The sequence below is a fragment of the Lagopus leucura genome, unplaced genomic scaffold, assembly GCF_019238085.1.
Source record: "Lagopus leucura isolate 7727_CA_CO unplaced genomic scaffold, USGS_WTPT01 Super-Scaffold_100026, whole genome shotgun sequence".
Classification (NCBI taxonomy): Eukaryota; Metazoa; Chordata; class Aves; order Galliformes; family Phasianidae; genus Lagopus; species Lagopus leucura.
The window spans coordinates 6406084-6422474 of NW_024962277.1; the positions used below are offsets into that span (position 1 = coordinate 6406084).

The 16391-nt window shown below is 38.6% G+C and overlaps 1 protein-coding gene across 1 annotated transcript in view; it reads left to right on the forward strand.

The window, feature by feature from the left end:
- EFCC1 (EF-hand and coiled-coil domain containing 1) overlaps positions 1-11054 on the forward strand; it is a 49727-nt gene extending 38673 nt beyond the window's left edge. Inside the window, exons 6-8 of the mRNA XM_042880369.1 lie at positions 3786-3944; positions 6851-6920; positions 8392-11054. Of these exons, the coding sequence (XP_042736303.1) occupies positions 3786-3944; positions 6851-6920; positions 8392-8525 (363 nt within the window). The 3' untranslated portion in view covers positions 8526-11054. The remainder of the gene's footprint in view (positions 1-3785; positions 3945-6850; positions 6921-8391) is intronic.
- The last annotated feature ends 5337 nt before the right edge of the window (positions 11055-16391 follow it).

A 16391-nucleotide genomic window follows, 5' to 3' on the forward strand; every position in this document is an offset into this window, starting at 1 on the left:
CTCCTTGAATTGCAGTAATCATCACTGCATGTTTATGACATGGTGTACCTTTCCTATATGCCTTATTTTGCTATATTGGCATTGAACTTCTTCTGCTCTTTTATTGCAGTTATTCAGCTTCATGCAATCCAGCAGTAATTCTTTGCAGGCAGCTTTGATTACATCCTTCCTCCCACCCCCTCAAAATGTATCAGTAGCAAACAAACACTTTGATGTTCACTCCTCCTCGAAATAATTAATGAAAATGCTCAGGTCTTAAATCAGATCTTTGTGAGATCCTTGCTAGTGAATGCTGACCCTCCAGTCTGGGTCTGCCATTCTGTGCTCAACCTCCATCTTTTAATCACTGTGAGTCCACAGCAGGAGCTACCTGCACTACTGTCCTATGGCAGTTACATTTTGGCTATGTATCTTCTCAAAACTTATTTTGAGAAGAACTTTTATTTACTTTTTCAAAATACACTCATCTGAATTAACATTATTCATACACGCTCTCAAATATATCTAATGGATTCCTTCTTTATGTTTGTCTACATATTCACCAAGTCCCTTGTGCATTACAGTTCCTGACAATTTGCCAGACAGCATAACTGATACTCCCAAGGCGATGTGCTGCTCCTCAAATCATCTCTGCAGCATCTCTTAAAAACTGGTGCTACATTGGCCACCCTCCATTCCTTTGAGGGTGAATTGATTTAAAAGATAGTTTGCACAGCACAGTTCATCACTTCATTCTGGAGTTTTGTTGCTGTTTTCTTCCTGTTCTGGGAAACTTTTCTCAGCTTCATTGCTGGCAAACATGAGACTAATATGACAGCCTCCTTAACTTCAGTAGAAAATACAATGCAGTCCTTCAGGGACTTCTGCAGACTAATTAATCATAGAATCATAGAATGGCCTGGGTTGAAAAGGACCACAGTGGTCACCTGTTCCAACCCTCTGCTATGTGCAGGTCACCAGCCAGCAGACCAGGCTGCCCAGAGCCACATCCAGCCTGGCCTTGAATGCCTCTAGGGATGGGGCATCCACAGCCCCCTTGGCAACCTGTTCCAGTGCCTCACCACCCTCTGTGTGAAAAACTTCCTCCTAATATCTAACCTAAACCTCCCATGTCTCAGTTTAAAACCATTCCCCATTGTCCTATCACTGTCCACCCTCACAAACAGCTGTTCCCCCTCTTGTTTATACGCTCCCTCCAAGTACTGCAAGGCCACACTGAGGTCTCCCCGGAGCCTTCTGTTCTTCAAGCTGAACAAGCCCAGTTCCCTCAACCTTTCCTCACAGAAGAAGTGCTCCAGCTCTCAGATCATCTTAGTGGCCATCTTCTGGATCCTCTCCAAGAGCTCCACATCTTTCTTATTCATTATCCTTCTTATTCATTATTCTAGCTTTATTTGCGGGCTGTACTCCAGAGCTCAGGTTTTTCCTGTAGCATTCTCTCCCTTTTTTAAGCGTACCACCTACCAGCAAACGGCTTATTCTCAAAACTGACATTTAGCAAGGTAGTATTTCCATTTCACAACCAAGGCGCAGATCCAAAATCGGGCTGTGCTAAGGGACTTGGGTAGAACCCAGGACACAGCCCACTCCTCTGAACCCTGCAACCCAATTATTATTCACCACCCCTCCTCATTATCTGAGTTTTAAAAATAGCTCTACAATCATCATTTTCTTGTTTGCAAATGTTAAGTTATCAGCAGCTGTTAGATGTAACCTATCTAGGGAAAGCAGTCAGAATGTTTTAACACTACATTGAGCTACTGTCTGAAAGCACATAAGATGAGAGAAAAAACCCAACATACACATACATACAAATGTATGTAAATATAACAGTATCCAGAAACTAGCATGCTTACGTAGGACAAGAAGACTGTTATACTAAAACAGCTAAGAAAAAAGGTTCACTACAAGCCAACACGACTAAAGCAGCAGCTGAAAGCAGTGGCAACATGATGGTATGGGCACAGGGACCTGGCAGGGTGTACCAGGATAGATGGGCACCAGTTACCATTTCCATGAGCATCTGTTTGACTGCATTTTTGGAAAGTCCATTTCCCACATAAAAATAATGACATTTCTTCCTTTTGTGTAACTTTGTATGACTGTTTCTGCTCTACAGGGAAATATAACCACTTCCTGTGTTTAGTGAACATCTGTGGCAGGTGGCATTTACAATACAGAGGCTTTCTGCAATGTAATAAAGGAAACCTTCTGTTTAACTCACTGAAAGCCTCACATAGCCTCTAGAGCATCCCAGTCAGACTGCTGCCACGTTAGGGTAACAAAGTTGGCTCAACATACAGGAAAATGTTAGTTTCTTTGTCTAAAAGGGTGTTCAGACAGTGATGTTGAAATCACTGTTTGCAGATGGGCCAGGTTAAGTGATTCAAGCTTCTGTAGCTGTTCTGAGATGTATAGCTCAGATGAGCTGGAAAGCCTCACACAGCAAAGCACACAGAGAGTTAATGTAACAGGGAAATTTGCATCTGGTGGAGCAATAAGTGCCAACTAACAGCCAACTTTTAGCACTGTCAGAAACTAAAACCTTCTGCAAGGCTCATTGTGAATCAGGGACTAATTTATTTTTTTACTCTAATGACATTTATGTGTATGGGAACTGAAATTCTTTCCCATTTATTAAAAATCCATTAGGATAGAAATCTCCACAAATAAAATCTATTAAGCACTGCATATATTGAGGTCTGCAGCCCTTCTGGTTCTCTGTAAATACTCCTAAAACTGCAATAAAGATAAAAGATGACAAACAAATGCCAGCAAACTTAGCATTTACCTCACATGATTTTGGTTTTCAGTGTAATGTTAATAAACAGATTTAGATTCTATTTGCAACAAGAAATTTCATAAACTGGTAATTTCAGAATGCTGGGTTCAGCAACGAGTGGGAAATGAAGTTCATAAAACTGAAATCTGTCAGTGCTCTCAAAGGTCCAGAATTGACATGTAAGTGTCATACTTTCCAGAGGATGCTTTCCAGGCTCAATTTAGCAATGCATCTGCAGTGGGTGTGGGTCTGTGTCAAACAAAGATGTTCACTTTTTCAAAAGGTGCAGTGGCATTCTAGTACAGTATTAGTCACTTAAGTTCTGCATTAAAAAGTAATGTTCAAATCCTAAACATTTTTTTTCACAGGCAGGTTTAGAAAACTAACAGATTGGTTCAGCTTTGGTAGGTCCAGATCTAAGAAGACCACTCCTGTGCAGAATTTCTGTAGATCATTCTAAAGTCTTGCTGAATCTGGACCTTTATGTGCTTAGTTGCAAAGCGTGCCAGTGTTTTGCAGAACCAGAATCTTGGAAGTCATTCTGTAGGACTTTTCTTTTTTTCCCTCAGCCAAAATACTTTGAAGAAATTGGGTAATTACCTTCCTGTTTCAGTGAATATACAGATAACTGACTTGGAGAAGCTGCAAGACCAAAACACGACGACATTGGTGAGGGAACGCGAATCAGTTATGTTTTATAGAGGACCACAGGAATGCAAAGCGTTAGAAAGCTGAAGTAGGAAAGCCAATACTTACAACTTACAAGATCTAGAATGATCTGCTAGCATCCAAACTTGAATGAATTGCCATTATGTGCAAGTGTGAAGCATGCATTTCCTAGCAACTATTAATTTTTTATGTAGTACATTAAAGAAATGTATTTTTCAAGATAATCTTCTCAAGAGAACTAACATTTACCAGATAAAGGGGATAACTCAGCTTTGCAATTGTTAGGCAAGAAAGTTAAAAGCTCCAGTGCTTTAATTCCTGTGTCATTATCCAGATGAAAGGCCCATTGCTAACTGAACTGCAGCAAAAGGTGGAGGAAACGGAAATGTTGAAGATGGAGCTACAGATGTTGGAGACTGAGAGAGTTAGGCTGTCACTGGTGGAAGAAAAGCTCATGGATGTTTTACAGCTTCTTCAACAGCTGCGAGACTTGGTATGGCAAGAAAGTAGTCCAGTAACTTAAAGCTCTTTATGATAGTGTTTTTTCAAACCAAGAAATGATATTCATACATTCCATTCAGCACAAAATCCTTTACACCAAGAAACATTTTTACATGCATTTGCCTTTGGAACTGCCTAGTGATTTCAAAAAACTTTTAAACTACACAGAATGACTTTCAAAAAGGAGTCCTAGAGGTCTCCTTGGATATGGGTCCTCAGGTTCTCATTATTTAGAGGAAACAAGATAAACTTCCTTTGAAATTACATATCAGCATGGACTACACGGAGGTGTGGTAAAATGCAGCAACAACACCATCCCCTTCAGTACATTACATGACATTATGGTGAAGGAAGTGAAAATATTTGTCAAGTACTTAGGTAAGTAGAAAGTGGCCTTCCAGGCTAGAATTTGGCTAAAACACTCTAATCTCTTTTTTCACAAACCTTTTTATGTCTCAGTCTCAAGTCACAAGTTCTAGAAAGCTAGGAAGTGAGCACTCCATGACAGCTTGTCCAGGAGCACCAGCAACACTGTGCTCAGGCTCAGGCTCTACCTGCTGTACAGCACCCGTGCGCAGTGGCATCTTCTGCCTTGCCATAGCAGCTGATCAAAGGGATCCTGCCTTTGCAAAGCACGGGCTCCTGGCACCAATGGAGGCCAAGGCCTGAGCCTGAACCTGAGGCCAGTGTTCTGTAGGTGAATAAGAGTCCAGCTTCTCCTCAGCAGTTTAGGAAGCCTGCAGCAAAATTAAAAAAAAAAAAAAAAAAAAAAAAAAAAAAAAAAAAGCTGGGAGCCTTTTTTAAACTGCATCCTACAATAGCATTGATTCAGTATTAAAGCAAAAATACCCCTTCTCATATACCAATATTGTATTTTTCTGTGAGAAGTTTATCTGATTAATAATCCAAGCATGGATTTATAAGGGTGGATACAAGGACATCACAGAAGTACACAGCCAGGGTGGTAAGCCTTTAGAAAACAAATCTCAGTCTCTTTCTTGGGGACTGTTAATGGCCAGCCAAAAGACAAGCAAATTGGGTAATCTGCAGAACATGGGGTATGTTGGGAGCCATACTGTACTGCCGGGAGCTAATATCTTTGATAATGATTCAGAATTCTCCTCAATTTTCAGCAAAGCTTTACTTAATCTGTGCGAGATGAGAATGCTTCCTCAGATGAGCACTGTGCTCTGGTAGGAGCATGTTCATGTTCCACTGATGACTCCAGGGAACAAGTGCAATATCTCATAATGTGGTAACTTATTCTACACTTGACAAGGAAATTCTCCTTTCATATTGTTAGTCTGACATATGCATCAATAACAATCCAGTGGAGGATTAAACTAGTAACAATTATGAGTGGCAGCCTGCATAATAACCTCCTGTGTCAAGACTTCAACATGTCATTCACTGGTCACTTATATTATTGCAAATCATTTCTGCTTAGGAGACAATCCATCTCCCAGCGTGCCATGTCTTGGTGATAACAGCACTTAATGCTAATCTTTGCTAGAAATAAGCCATCGCATGCTGCCAGCTTCCATAGCACGAGTACGGACAATGATGTTGTCAATGAACAAGAGATTTACAGCATTCCCAGTAGAATTGAGCAAGGATCCCCTAAATCTCTGATGGGTTACAATTCAAGCAAAAGAAAACTTATTCATCAGTAACTATAGTTTTAAATGCCTTTTTTTTTTTATTTTTATTACATATTCCTTCATATTACAAACATCCCAGTATCTCATTTGCAACAGAATCTACTAGAGAGCAATGACTTTCCAAAGGCAAACACACTTTGTCAGGAGTATTAAAAGCTCACAATGTGTTGCAGAGATCCTGCATAAACCCAGCCTGCCACGAAAGTCTCCTTTTCTGGAGATATTCAAAACCTATCTGGACACTTTCCTGTGGAATCTACTATAGGGAACCTGCTTTAGCAGCGGGGTTGGACTTGACGATCCCTAAACATCCCTTCCAACCCCTAAGATTCTGTGATTCTGCTATTTTTGATTCTGTGAACCTGTTTTTTCACTGTGCACCAGCCCCACTGGGGCAGATAGGCAGAAGGCAGATGACCGACTTTAGAAAGCAGTGGCAATGTTGCCTGAGCTGCTGGTAGGTGCATCATCTTTCCTCCAGAACAGCTTTCATCTAATTTCAGTTTGCAAAGTTTTAACAAGAACAATCTGTCCCTGCAGACATGGAGGCTCTAAGTGTTAATTAAAATAATTGCAAGACCATTTCCCATAAAGCATGCATTAGTGTCTAGATAGCAAAATTAAGAGAGTTTGCTTTCCAGATTATTATGAACGTCACAACAAATTTCTAATATAAAACTATTAGTAAAGCAGACTGTCCAAATCCTATGTAGTTTTTACAGTCCTCTTTTGCTAATGATTATTACATCTCAATCTCAAGGTAATAGCAGGCCTGCCACATGGCATAAACAATCTCTGATTTGTCTACATGTAAAATAGTCCCCAGTAAATCTTAGAACAGATGGGGCTGAGAAGCTCCTTCTGAAATAACACTACAATATTTGACCATTTCTTTTTCAACACAGGCTTAGCAGAGGCCTGAACATTTATTATGCACCTGCTGCTTACACTGCTTGCCATCTAGATTTGTTCACACACAAGACTCAGAAAACAACACTGACTGACTACAGATTCTCTTTTTACATCCACATTAAGGGACTGGGGACAAACTGCCGTTACTTGAGCAGTATCTAAGTTAAAATGCATGAAAATAAAGCCAGTACCAGGTCTTGCATCATCAGGATTCAGTTTTGTTTTGATTTTTCAAATGCAAACACACTGTGCATAGATTTTACTGCCTACATTTAAAGTGGTGAAGAACATAATTGTGCCATAATATTATCTTGTTTTTTCAAAGAACATATCTAAGCGAGCCTTGGGGAAAATCTTGCTGAGCACTTTGGAATCCTGTCATGACCCCCAACATGGTAAGAAAGTAAATCATGCATGAAGACCAAGAAGGATGAAAATAGTCCTTTTAGGAACAGCACTGGATAATGAAAAAACAAGTGTGAAAAAAATATTCCAAATGCTGGGGGAGAGGGTGGGGAGAAAGAAATATTATCCAGGAAGATTGCGAGGAGACAATGATGCTTTCTAGTCTACTACACTTCAGAAACAGAAAAGCATCCATGGCATTTTTTAGCTAGATTGTAATTGGAGTTTGGCAGCAGGGGAACAGTTCAGTACTCCACTAATGTCATTAGGGCCTCATTCAAAAACATGACGCTGAATATGTAAGCCAGCTATTTATTAGGTTCCTCTCTGGGTGCATGTCGTATTCTTGTTCTGCAGCAACAACAAGGGATTAAAAAAATATTTTCATAAACTGCTTCAACCTTGAACTCCTCTAATAATCTTTCATTTTCCCCTTATGAAAATTCAGCTTGCAATATCCTCTCCCTGGACAAGTGTCTGGTCCAGTGTACCAGAGCTGCTTTTGTAGGAACTATACAGGGATCACAGCCCAGAGGTTTAGACTTGATTACTTTGTTCCTATTAGCAGAGCATTTGTACTTACCTTCAAAGAAGGAACATTCTGTACCAAGTTTCAGAACATGGTTTGTGGGGATTTTTAACAGGGAGATGGTAATCAAAGACAAGATTATAGAAGAGTAGATGTGGCCCAAAGGTTTGGTTTTAGAGAATATTAGTAACAGTGATTTAGAAAGAACGAATACAAAGCATCCTGGGTTTTTCTGTTCCAAAGCCTTGCTGTTACTACTGTGCAGCAACTGGCTCCAAGACACCCATACAGAAGGACATTGTATCTGACCTATAGATCAGGTATTGCCTTGTCAAACACAAGAGGAGACTGGGAGAATCCACACTACACATGTCCAAAGGCACTACTCATGCTGCAGGGGAGTGGTGACTCTGAATGATGCTGCTGAAACAAACTACCTCCCTCTGTAACTGCAGCACAGTTCAGCTTTCTAAAATGAGTTAAATATTGAAGTAGCCTTTGTGAAGCTCTCTGTACATTCTGTATCACCATTGCCATAAGCTCTTCACCTTCTCTGCTTTCCATTTTCTGACTGTGCACTTAATGTGACTTAAGCAGCTTTCCTAAGTCTCTGAATCAAACATTTCCTACATGTTTGACAAGACTAAGTAAGTGGATGGTTGGATGAGCAACTTTTTACTGTGATACAAAATAGTAATTTTTATACAAGTACATGAGAACTCAACAAGCAGTGAGTAAAGCAAGAGAAATAGTAAAGAAAGCAGACCCTTTTTTTGTAGAAATGGGAATTCATCATTTGATCTCAGAATGTAGATATTGTTTGTTAACTACTTGCACTGGTACCTGTAAAGAAGACAGCTTGAGTTATGATAGCTTAAGCGCAAATTTCTGTCTTTGTTCAAATGATAATGTTTGTCATTTTCTTTTTAAAGGAAAAGCCCACCTGTTTGAAGTCCTAGATACTCTTTACCATGAGTTGACAGCCTGTGAAATCTTACAAAGCCAGCCTCTGGAGAAGGCTCAGAGTCGCCAGTCCTTGTCTAACCCACTGGTCATCTCCTGCTGAGCAGCAGTGCCAGCTACAGCCACACGACCAGCTGAGCAACAGCTCTCATTCATTCAAAGATGGGACGAATGAATAAGATTTGTCAAATTCAAAGTAGCTCAGTAATGGAGAAGAGCAACAGAATAATAAAGCCATGATATCAAACGTCTGCCATTTCTGGGAAGAGCATTGGTTTGTCAGCTAACATCACGTCCTCCCTTAAGTTAAAGAGCATTACCTTACTTAGCAGCTTAGCCACGCTTGCACAATGGACCTGGAACTGAACTGGTTAACCAAATAAAAAGAATTCCAAATACATCAACCTGACCCATTTAGATTTACAGCCCTGGTTATGCGCTGCCTGAGCACAAATTCTAGCTTTTGTCATAACTCAGTTCAAAAGCAAAAGTCTGCCTATGTATTCAGTGGCAAGTAAACTGCTTCTGTAATATACAAGTAACCAAATGACTATATTAAAAACATACACTCAAGTGTATGCCAGTAGTGCAAGTCTTAAGGACTCATGTATAAAATATATTTGTGTGCGTCTGTATATGTGATTCAGTTATTCATTTTATTTAATGCTAAAGATACATTTGCTATCGCTATGCTGAATTTCATATTTGCAATTACACAGATGCCTACAATAGCCCTTGCTGACAAAAGGCTTAGATTTTATATTAAAATTTGCATTTTACTTCTTGGAAAAGGTATAATACAACATTGCTCCCCAGCCCAAAGGGAAGGACTGAAACATTCACTTTGCAGCAGCTGCCATTGTTGCACAAGCAAAAGCCACGTGCAGTACCTGACCTTGTTCTCTCATTTAATTTCCCTCAGTGCAAGTGGACTTACACAAAGATGGATTCCACTAGCAAACAAATTAAAGTAAAATGCTGAGCCTAACCATGGTGTCATTTTAATCAGCAACCAAATAATTCCTGGGGGCAGAATTGGAAGAAAAATACATATTGCTTCCATAATACTTTCACTGTTTTATTCAACTCTCAAACATAGAAATTAAGAAGCAAAGTCCCTAAACCATTCAGTTGAACTTACGTTATTTAGAAAATGCACTGGAGATCTTCTAAGAATATGAATTTATTTGCCTGAGATAGTGCCAGCGATGAAATAAGGCCATTCAATTCAGAACTGTGCATATATGAATTTTTTTTCCATGAAAATTGATTTCATATGAAAAAAAAGATCCATGCCACAATCCAATTTGGGGATTAAGAGGATTTCTATTTCTTTTTGTTCATAATGCACTCTATAGCTTATATATGCCTAGGACTTTCCCAGAAAGAGAGAAAATGTCATGAAGTTATTAGATAAGCATGATCTGTGTGTATATTTGGCAGTAGGAGCATTTCAGAAATAGGTTTGTAATACACGTACATGCCTGATTATGGCTACCTTAATGTATTGCAGGATTCTATCAGCATCCAAATTAGTAATATTTACTGTATCCACTCTAGATATACATATGCATGTGTACTTGTATTATATATACTTAACAATGCCTTAATAGTGCTACGTTAATTGTATACTTTTTGTATCTTTTTCACCAAGTTTCTACTTAACCTTCTCATCTATTTCTCTAGATGTAAGCAGACTGATGTGCTAATAACAAAAGAGGGGAGGAGCAATACAGTCTGAGTGAGTGCTGCCCAGCTCAGCCAAGCAGCAGTTGAGCCGTAAACAGAAATTGGAAAATGCCACTTATCTCCTAAGCTGGTGTTAAGGAAATAGCAAACAGCTGAGATAAATGGAAGATTTTCTGAATAAACAGACACCATTTAACTGACATAGGAAACACCTAAATCATATCTTGTTAAGTTAGCTTCAAATAACAACATCTTTATTTCCTTAGAAATGGCTATATCAAAATGATTTTTGATACATCAGCATATCCTGATTAATCTTTAGAGTTGGATTTCCCTCTGTTATTTTCAGTGTAGCTGGAGAGAATGTTTCATTGCTGCAGCAATTCAGGTGCATATAAAAAAGGCTGATTATTTTAACTTCAAAAGGCAATTTGTGTGGAGCAAGTCAAACTTACAGTATTTCCCAAGAAGAATCTTCTTCAGGATGGATCAAGAGGCAGCCCTCATATCCTGTAAATCAGAGGCAGAATAAGGCATTGTGCTTTTTAAAGACCTTCTTTATTGACCTTAAAATTGATTATTTTCTGAAATACTTTTACCTCGATGTTTTATACTAAGTCTGTCAACCTCAGTGTTACTGGGGCTGATTAATATTTAATACAAAGCTGTATAAATCTCTGATTTTAGATCAATGTAACTGAGAAATTTCTAGCTCTGCCTCAAAAGCAGGTAGGCTTCCACAGCTTAATTTATTATTTGGAATTCATTCAAGAGAGACTGTATAGAAATCCTGAGAAGCAAACCCAGCGCCCTAGGTTTTCTGGAGACCTCCTTCAGTCCAATTACCTCAGCAGATTTCAGCTTCTTTTTATAAAAAAAAAAAAAAAAAAAATCTTGCCTTTTGTAGTGTTTGAATTTTTACCAAATAAACAGAAATACCTGATCCTGTCTCATTATTATCTTCACACCATTTCAAACATTAATGTGGGAGCAGTTATGACCCGCACTGTTGGCTGCATAACAAATGCCTCCTTTGAGTGGCCCTTGCTGTGTGATTTCTCATTAGCATGTGGATCTTAGATTTTCAGAGATGAGTGCTTCACATTGCAGGGAACAGATCACCTTTTGTAAAAAAAATTGCTCACATGACAAAAACTGAAAAGATAACAGAGCACATTCAAGAACCTCCCATTTAAAAAGTACAACTGCAAACCCCTATCACAGATCTCTGCAAACTCTTTCATGTTTGGCACACGGTAATAAAATGGCCATTTGCCTCCATGTTTACTTGTCAGTTAAAAAAAATTCATAGCACATGTGCTGCAAACACAGCAAGTGTAATTGCCCATCTAAAACTTTGCATACGTAGTCAAAAGCCCTCAGAACATACCTTCCCAGCATTTCTTTGTTCAGTAGGAAGAACAGTATGGAAGAGCACACATGGCATGCTACCAGATGAGACCAGAGCTCTGCTGCACAGGTTCCAGCTGGTAAAAGGTCACTTAGGTCTTGGCTGTAGAAGATAACTGAACTATTGTCTTTGTTTAAAAAGCCAATGGGCATCTATAAACGGGCTAAAAAGACTGCAAGGGCTAAATAGTTATGCTGGATTTGAGACACTGTAGTTGAGCTCCGGCCTTATATCATGCTTGATTTCATTCTGCCACCAGCATGCTCATTCCAAAATCTACATTTATTTTTTCCCAGATAGTAATTCCATTCTTACAGAAAACAGAAAATTTCCTTTGATTTATGTCTGCTGGAACTCCCTAATATAATTAATTTCCCACAGAGAATTCCTTCCTCACCACTGACTACAGAGCAGTAAGTCCTCAGGCTCTCAGATATTACGCTTTAACACTGATGTCCACCCTTTCCCCAAAGAGCTGCCTGGAATGGTCCAGCACTTCCAACCTCACCCCTACAAGTCTCCTCCATTTTTTACTTACTACAAGTTATGAACTACTAGTGTTTTAAACTCCACCTGATATATAAAATTATATAATGATTAAACCATTTGTTTTCATTGAACTTCTCTCAAACAGCTGAAAGTGACCTCTTGTCACCTATGGGATTTACAGAATTTTAGCACCAAATGAATGTGGAAGTCTCCAGCCAGAGCTGCTCTAAAAGGCTCAAAACTGGTGTTTGCATACACTTTGGGAAGAAAAAAATCCCTGGCATTGGCATGTATGTTAGCTGAATTTGCTGACATTGAATTTCCTCTCCTTTATGATACAGTCAATTAATTTACTAGATGGTGCATTTCATGATAAAAGACTGTTTAGACTTCAGTCTTTGTATTCATTTTACTGCTAAGAACACTATTAAACAGTGCTGCATAAAATGGAATTGCTAGGTATGATAGAATGACAATACATATTCCCAGCATGTGTGTCTTATCACATTACCAGCCGAAGGGTTTCTCATAGATTTATAATTTAATGGAATTTAAAGACATTCAATCCTTTTATATTTACATTATCTTATTTGTTTAATAATTTTATTCAGAATTCTGCATAATGCAAAAGCACCAGAGTGTGTTTCTTAGTGTGCAATTCAGTTGTGCTCCAAACTACACTCAGATATTCTATTCTGTGTGGGTTTTTTTGTATGAATGGCACTCTTGAGAGCATGACACAATTACCCTACAAATTACTATTTTATGATTCTGCCTCAAAGAACTATGAGCTAACTTATCTTTGTCAAGGAGTAAGCAAAGACTGTAGGATGACATTGAAAAATATCACCATTCAAGTGGTTTTACCCACATCCTCACTGCAAAGCAAAAAGGTCATAAGATCTAAGTGTCTGTAGTTGAAAATAATTTTAGTTCTTGAAGAAAGTTTCATTGTTCTGGCTGTGCTGACTCTTTAGTATTGATTTTTTTTTTTTTTCCAAGTACGAGTGGAAAAAATTACTCTGATAAAGTAAATGTTCAGTACATTATCAGGAATTTTCTGTCTGGATGATGGCAAATAAATAAATAAATAAATAAAAAACTGAAGAAAAAAAAAAAAACACAAGAAAAAAAGCAAAACCAGAAAATACATGGAGGGTCACATGAAAGCTGAAAATACAAGGAGACAACTTGCCCTAACCATATTTAGACATCCCTCCCCTTCCTCCCCTCCCCCCAAAAAAAGAGCAATAGCAAGGGAAGGTCATTTTGTTTTTAAACTGATTATACATTCACAGTGCTAGTCCAGCACTGCGTACTGCTTGCTTTCTTGTCAAGCATTGTAGCTCTAACCAGCAGGGATCAGCTCTGAGGACACCCAAAGAAGTCAGTGCTGCTGCTAATTGCTCATGAACAAACATCTGTCATGTGCTGGGCTGAGACACCACTGCCTCATCCACTGAAAGACTGATAGTCACCCAAAACCGTCACTGGGTTTTGAGAGTCATTTGAAAGACTCTTGAATGTGCTCAGATTTTAAACACAACAGCCTCCCAGGGCCCCTCTGAGAGCTGCCATTGAGAGTGTGTAGCACATGCTACTACCATGGAAACCATTTCTAGGTCACCTTTACATAACAGCACAGAGAAAACATCACCAACTCCACCATTACAGCACACTTCTTTCCAATGAAGAATGCAGTAAACAGCTTAACTGTTACTGTAATTGCACATAATATGCCACAAATAACAAGGTATACTCTTATCAGTATAAAAATGGGAATGTACAGACTATGTGTGAAGTGTTCTCTCAGACTCTGCTGTTACACTTCTAGTCTTGTAGGGAGGGAAGCAAAATGCCTGATCCCATGCATCCATTTTGTAACTCCAGACGTATGACAACTTGTGTTAAAGTAATGCTTTAGAGAAAATCATTAATGCTAGAGAGAATCTATCAAGAAGGAAAACACAACTGGAGCTGCTTTTATGCATCTGGCTGAAGCTACATATAAATAAAAGTGACAGAACTAATAATTTGAGTCACAAAATCAGATTTAAGGAGTCACTGAACCGAACAACAGTCTAGGGAGTAGAGACAGAAAAGGAACGGGAAACATTTCAAATCCCGAAACAGAAATATTTCAGGACATGAGAAATAAGAAATAATTGCATATCAAATGCTTTTCTACTCAGAGAGCACCAAAGGTTTGCTGATCCAGATGGGAGAATCTGAGTTTTTTGCATTGAACACTCTAACCTAATTATTTGAAGTATGGAATCAAGATGTCACATCTATGAAGGAAGTGTCTTTAGCACGGAATTTGGAAAGCAAACTTGTTAATGAACATAAAGAAGGTTTTTGTATTATACTGATAAATGTGAACATTTTATTTCTGTGGTGATATTTTTAACAAAAATGTGTTGCTCTCACTTACACTACATGATTTTTAGCTTATGCATGTAGCCCTCCATTTCAACAGCTATAAAGCCTCAAGAAAGACATTAATATTTATAACTATTGTTTGGTTTCTTTTTTCTAACTTTTTTTTCCAAAGAGAGAAGAATTGCTCATCTAGAAACCATTATTTCATAAAAAGGCAGTTGTTGCAAGTCATTGAGTGTTGACCTCAATCTATACTATTCTACCGAATGTACAAATCATCTCCAAACTCTTTCATGTCCTTTTTCTATCTCCCATATGAACAGGATGGCAGCAGATGTAGAACTGAAGCAACACTGGCAAAGTAGAACTGCTGCTTTTGTATGTGGCATTTAAAATGTTACCACTAATATTTTAAAAATTTTGAATGTGAAGAACTTCATGGCAAGTTAGGATAAAAATCTTCCTTTTTTGAGGAACGTTTCGGAAGGTACATTAGCAGAACTTGGATTAGTCTTTGAAAAAGTCTGTAAAATTAGGGAGAATATAATTCAGTATAATTTAATATAAGCTTAAATATAGATTACTGACTAGTAAATCGTATGAGAAATAACTAAACATCATGCTTGTTTGTACTATAAGACCACATAGGTCTAAGAGATCAAATATTTGATCAACCCACATAAGTACAAATAATTAAATATTCAATAGCCTATTGATAGAACGACATCATCAGAGAGGAACTAAGAATACAGAGGTACAGGGTTTTGCCCCAGAATGGTACTACATTCAAACTGCAGCACTGCAACAGGATTACACCCACCTTCACACAACAAGTCTGAACAGTACAGTAGCTAGAGTAGCCATCTGGGAAAAGTGGAGTGGAAATCCAGTGCACTGGATCAGGAGGGACTTATATCACAGTGTCTTCCAACCTAGATGAAGGACAATGGAATCTTGGGCTGCAGGTTAGAGATTGATCCTTTCTTTCTGCTCAGCACTGTATCTGTAGTGCTGAGTGCAGCACTTGCTTCTGGTACAAGAGTCCTTTCCTGAATTACCAAAGGGAGCCTAGTGAGTGGCCACAGAGATGATCGACAGACTGGAGAAGCTGACAGAGAGGCTGAGAAAGAGGGTGAGAAAGCTAGGGCTGCTCAGCCTGGGTAAGACGGGCTTTCTACCCTAATAGGCAGGAACAGAATTAGTAACAAAAATCAACATATAGGCCCAAGTGCTACTAAAAAATAGAAAGAACCAAATCCAGCTATTTGTACATATTCTTTGGAAATTCCTTGTTACAGACTGCAGATTCAATTCACTTCTGTGCAGATAAATAAACTCTGTAAATAATTTTGAAGATGGACCTGCTATTGAATGATAACATTTTGGAGACCTGGTTAGAACTTCTGCTGAAAATTAACAGTTGGAGATCTTTGGAAGATAGTGGAAGTGTAGTTTGACTGGCTCATAAATTGTCAGACAAATAAATAGCAAATACAATTCACATTTTCCCTTATTTTTTCACTGTCACTCCTTTTCCAGCCAATATTACATAAAAATTTCAATGCAAAGTACTGCAGCTACAGACCGAGGAGTGCTGACAAGTCCCTTTGTGGCCTACAGTGGCTATGTTACCTCGCAAGTGTGTTCAGCAGACCCCCAGAAAGGTCTTTGGAAAGATTTTTCACCGTGATAAGGAGAAAAATGAACTATAATTGAAAAGTCATTCAGATTTGAGCTTATTTCCTTGAAATAAGTTATAAGAATGTTCAGAAAATACCTTCAGCAATCACTGTGCTGTTTACACACTACCTCATCCTAACTAAACACAATGTAATTTTGCTACTCAAACAATTTGTGCATTCCATGTTTGCTTTGTTTAATCAGCAATGACAATGAAATGATAAATTGCTATTCAGCTACATCTGGAGCACTTAGCCAATCACTGAAATCCAACCTTCCCCAGTTTCAGATCTTCCAGTATTCACTGTTTCCTCTGAC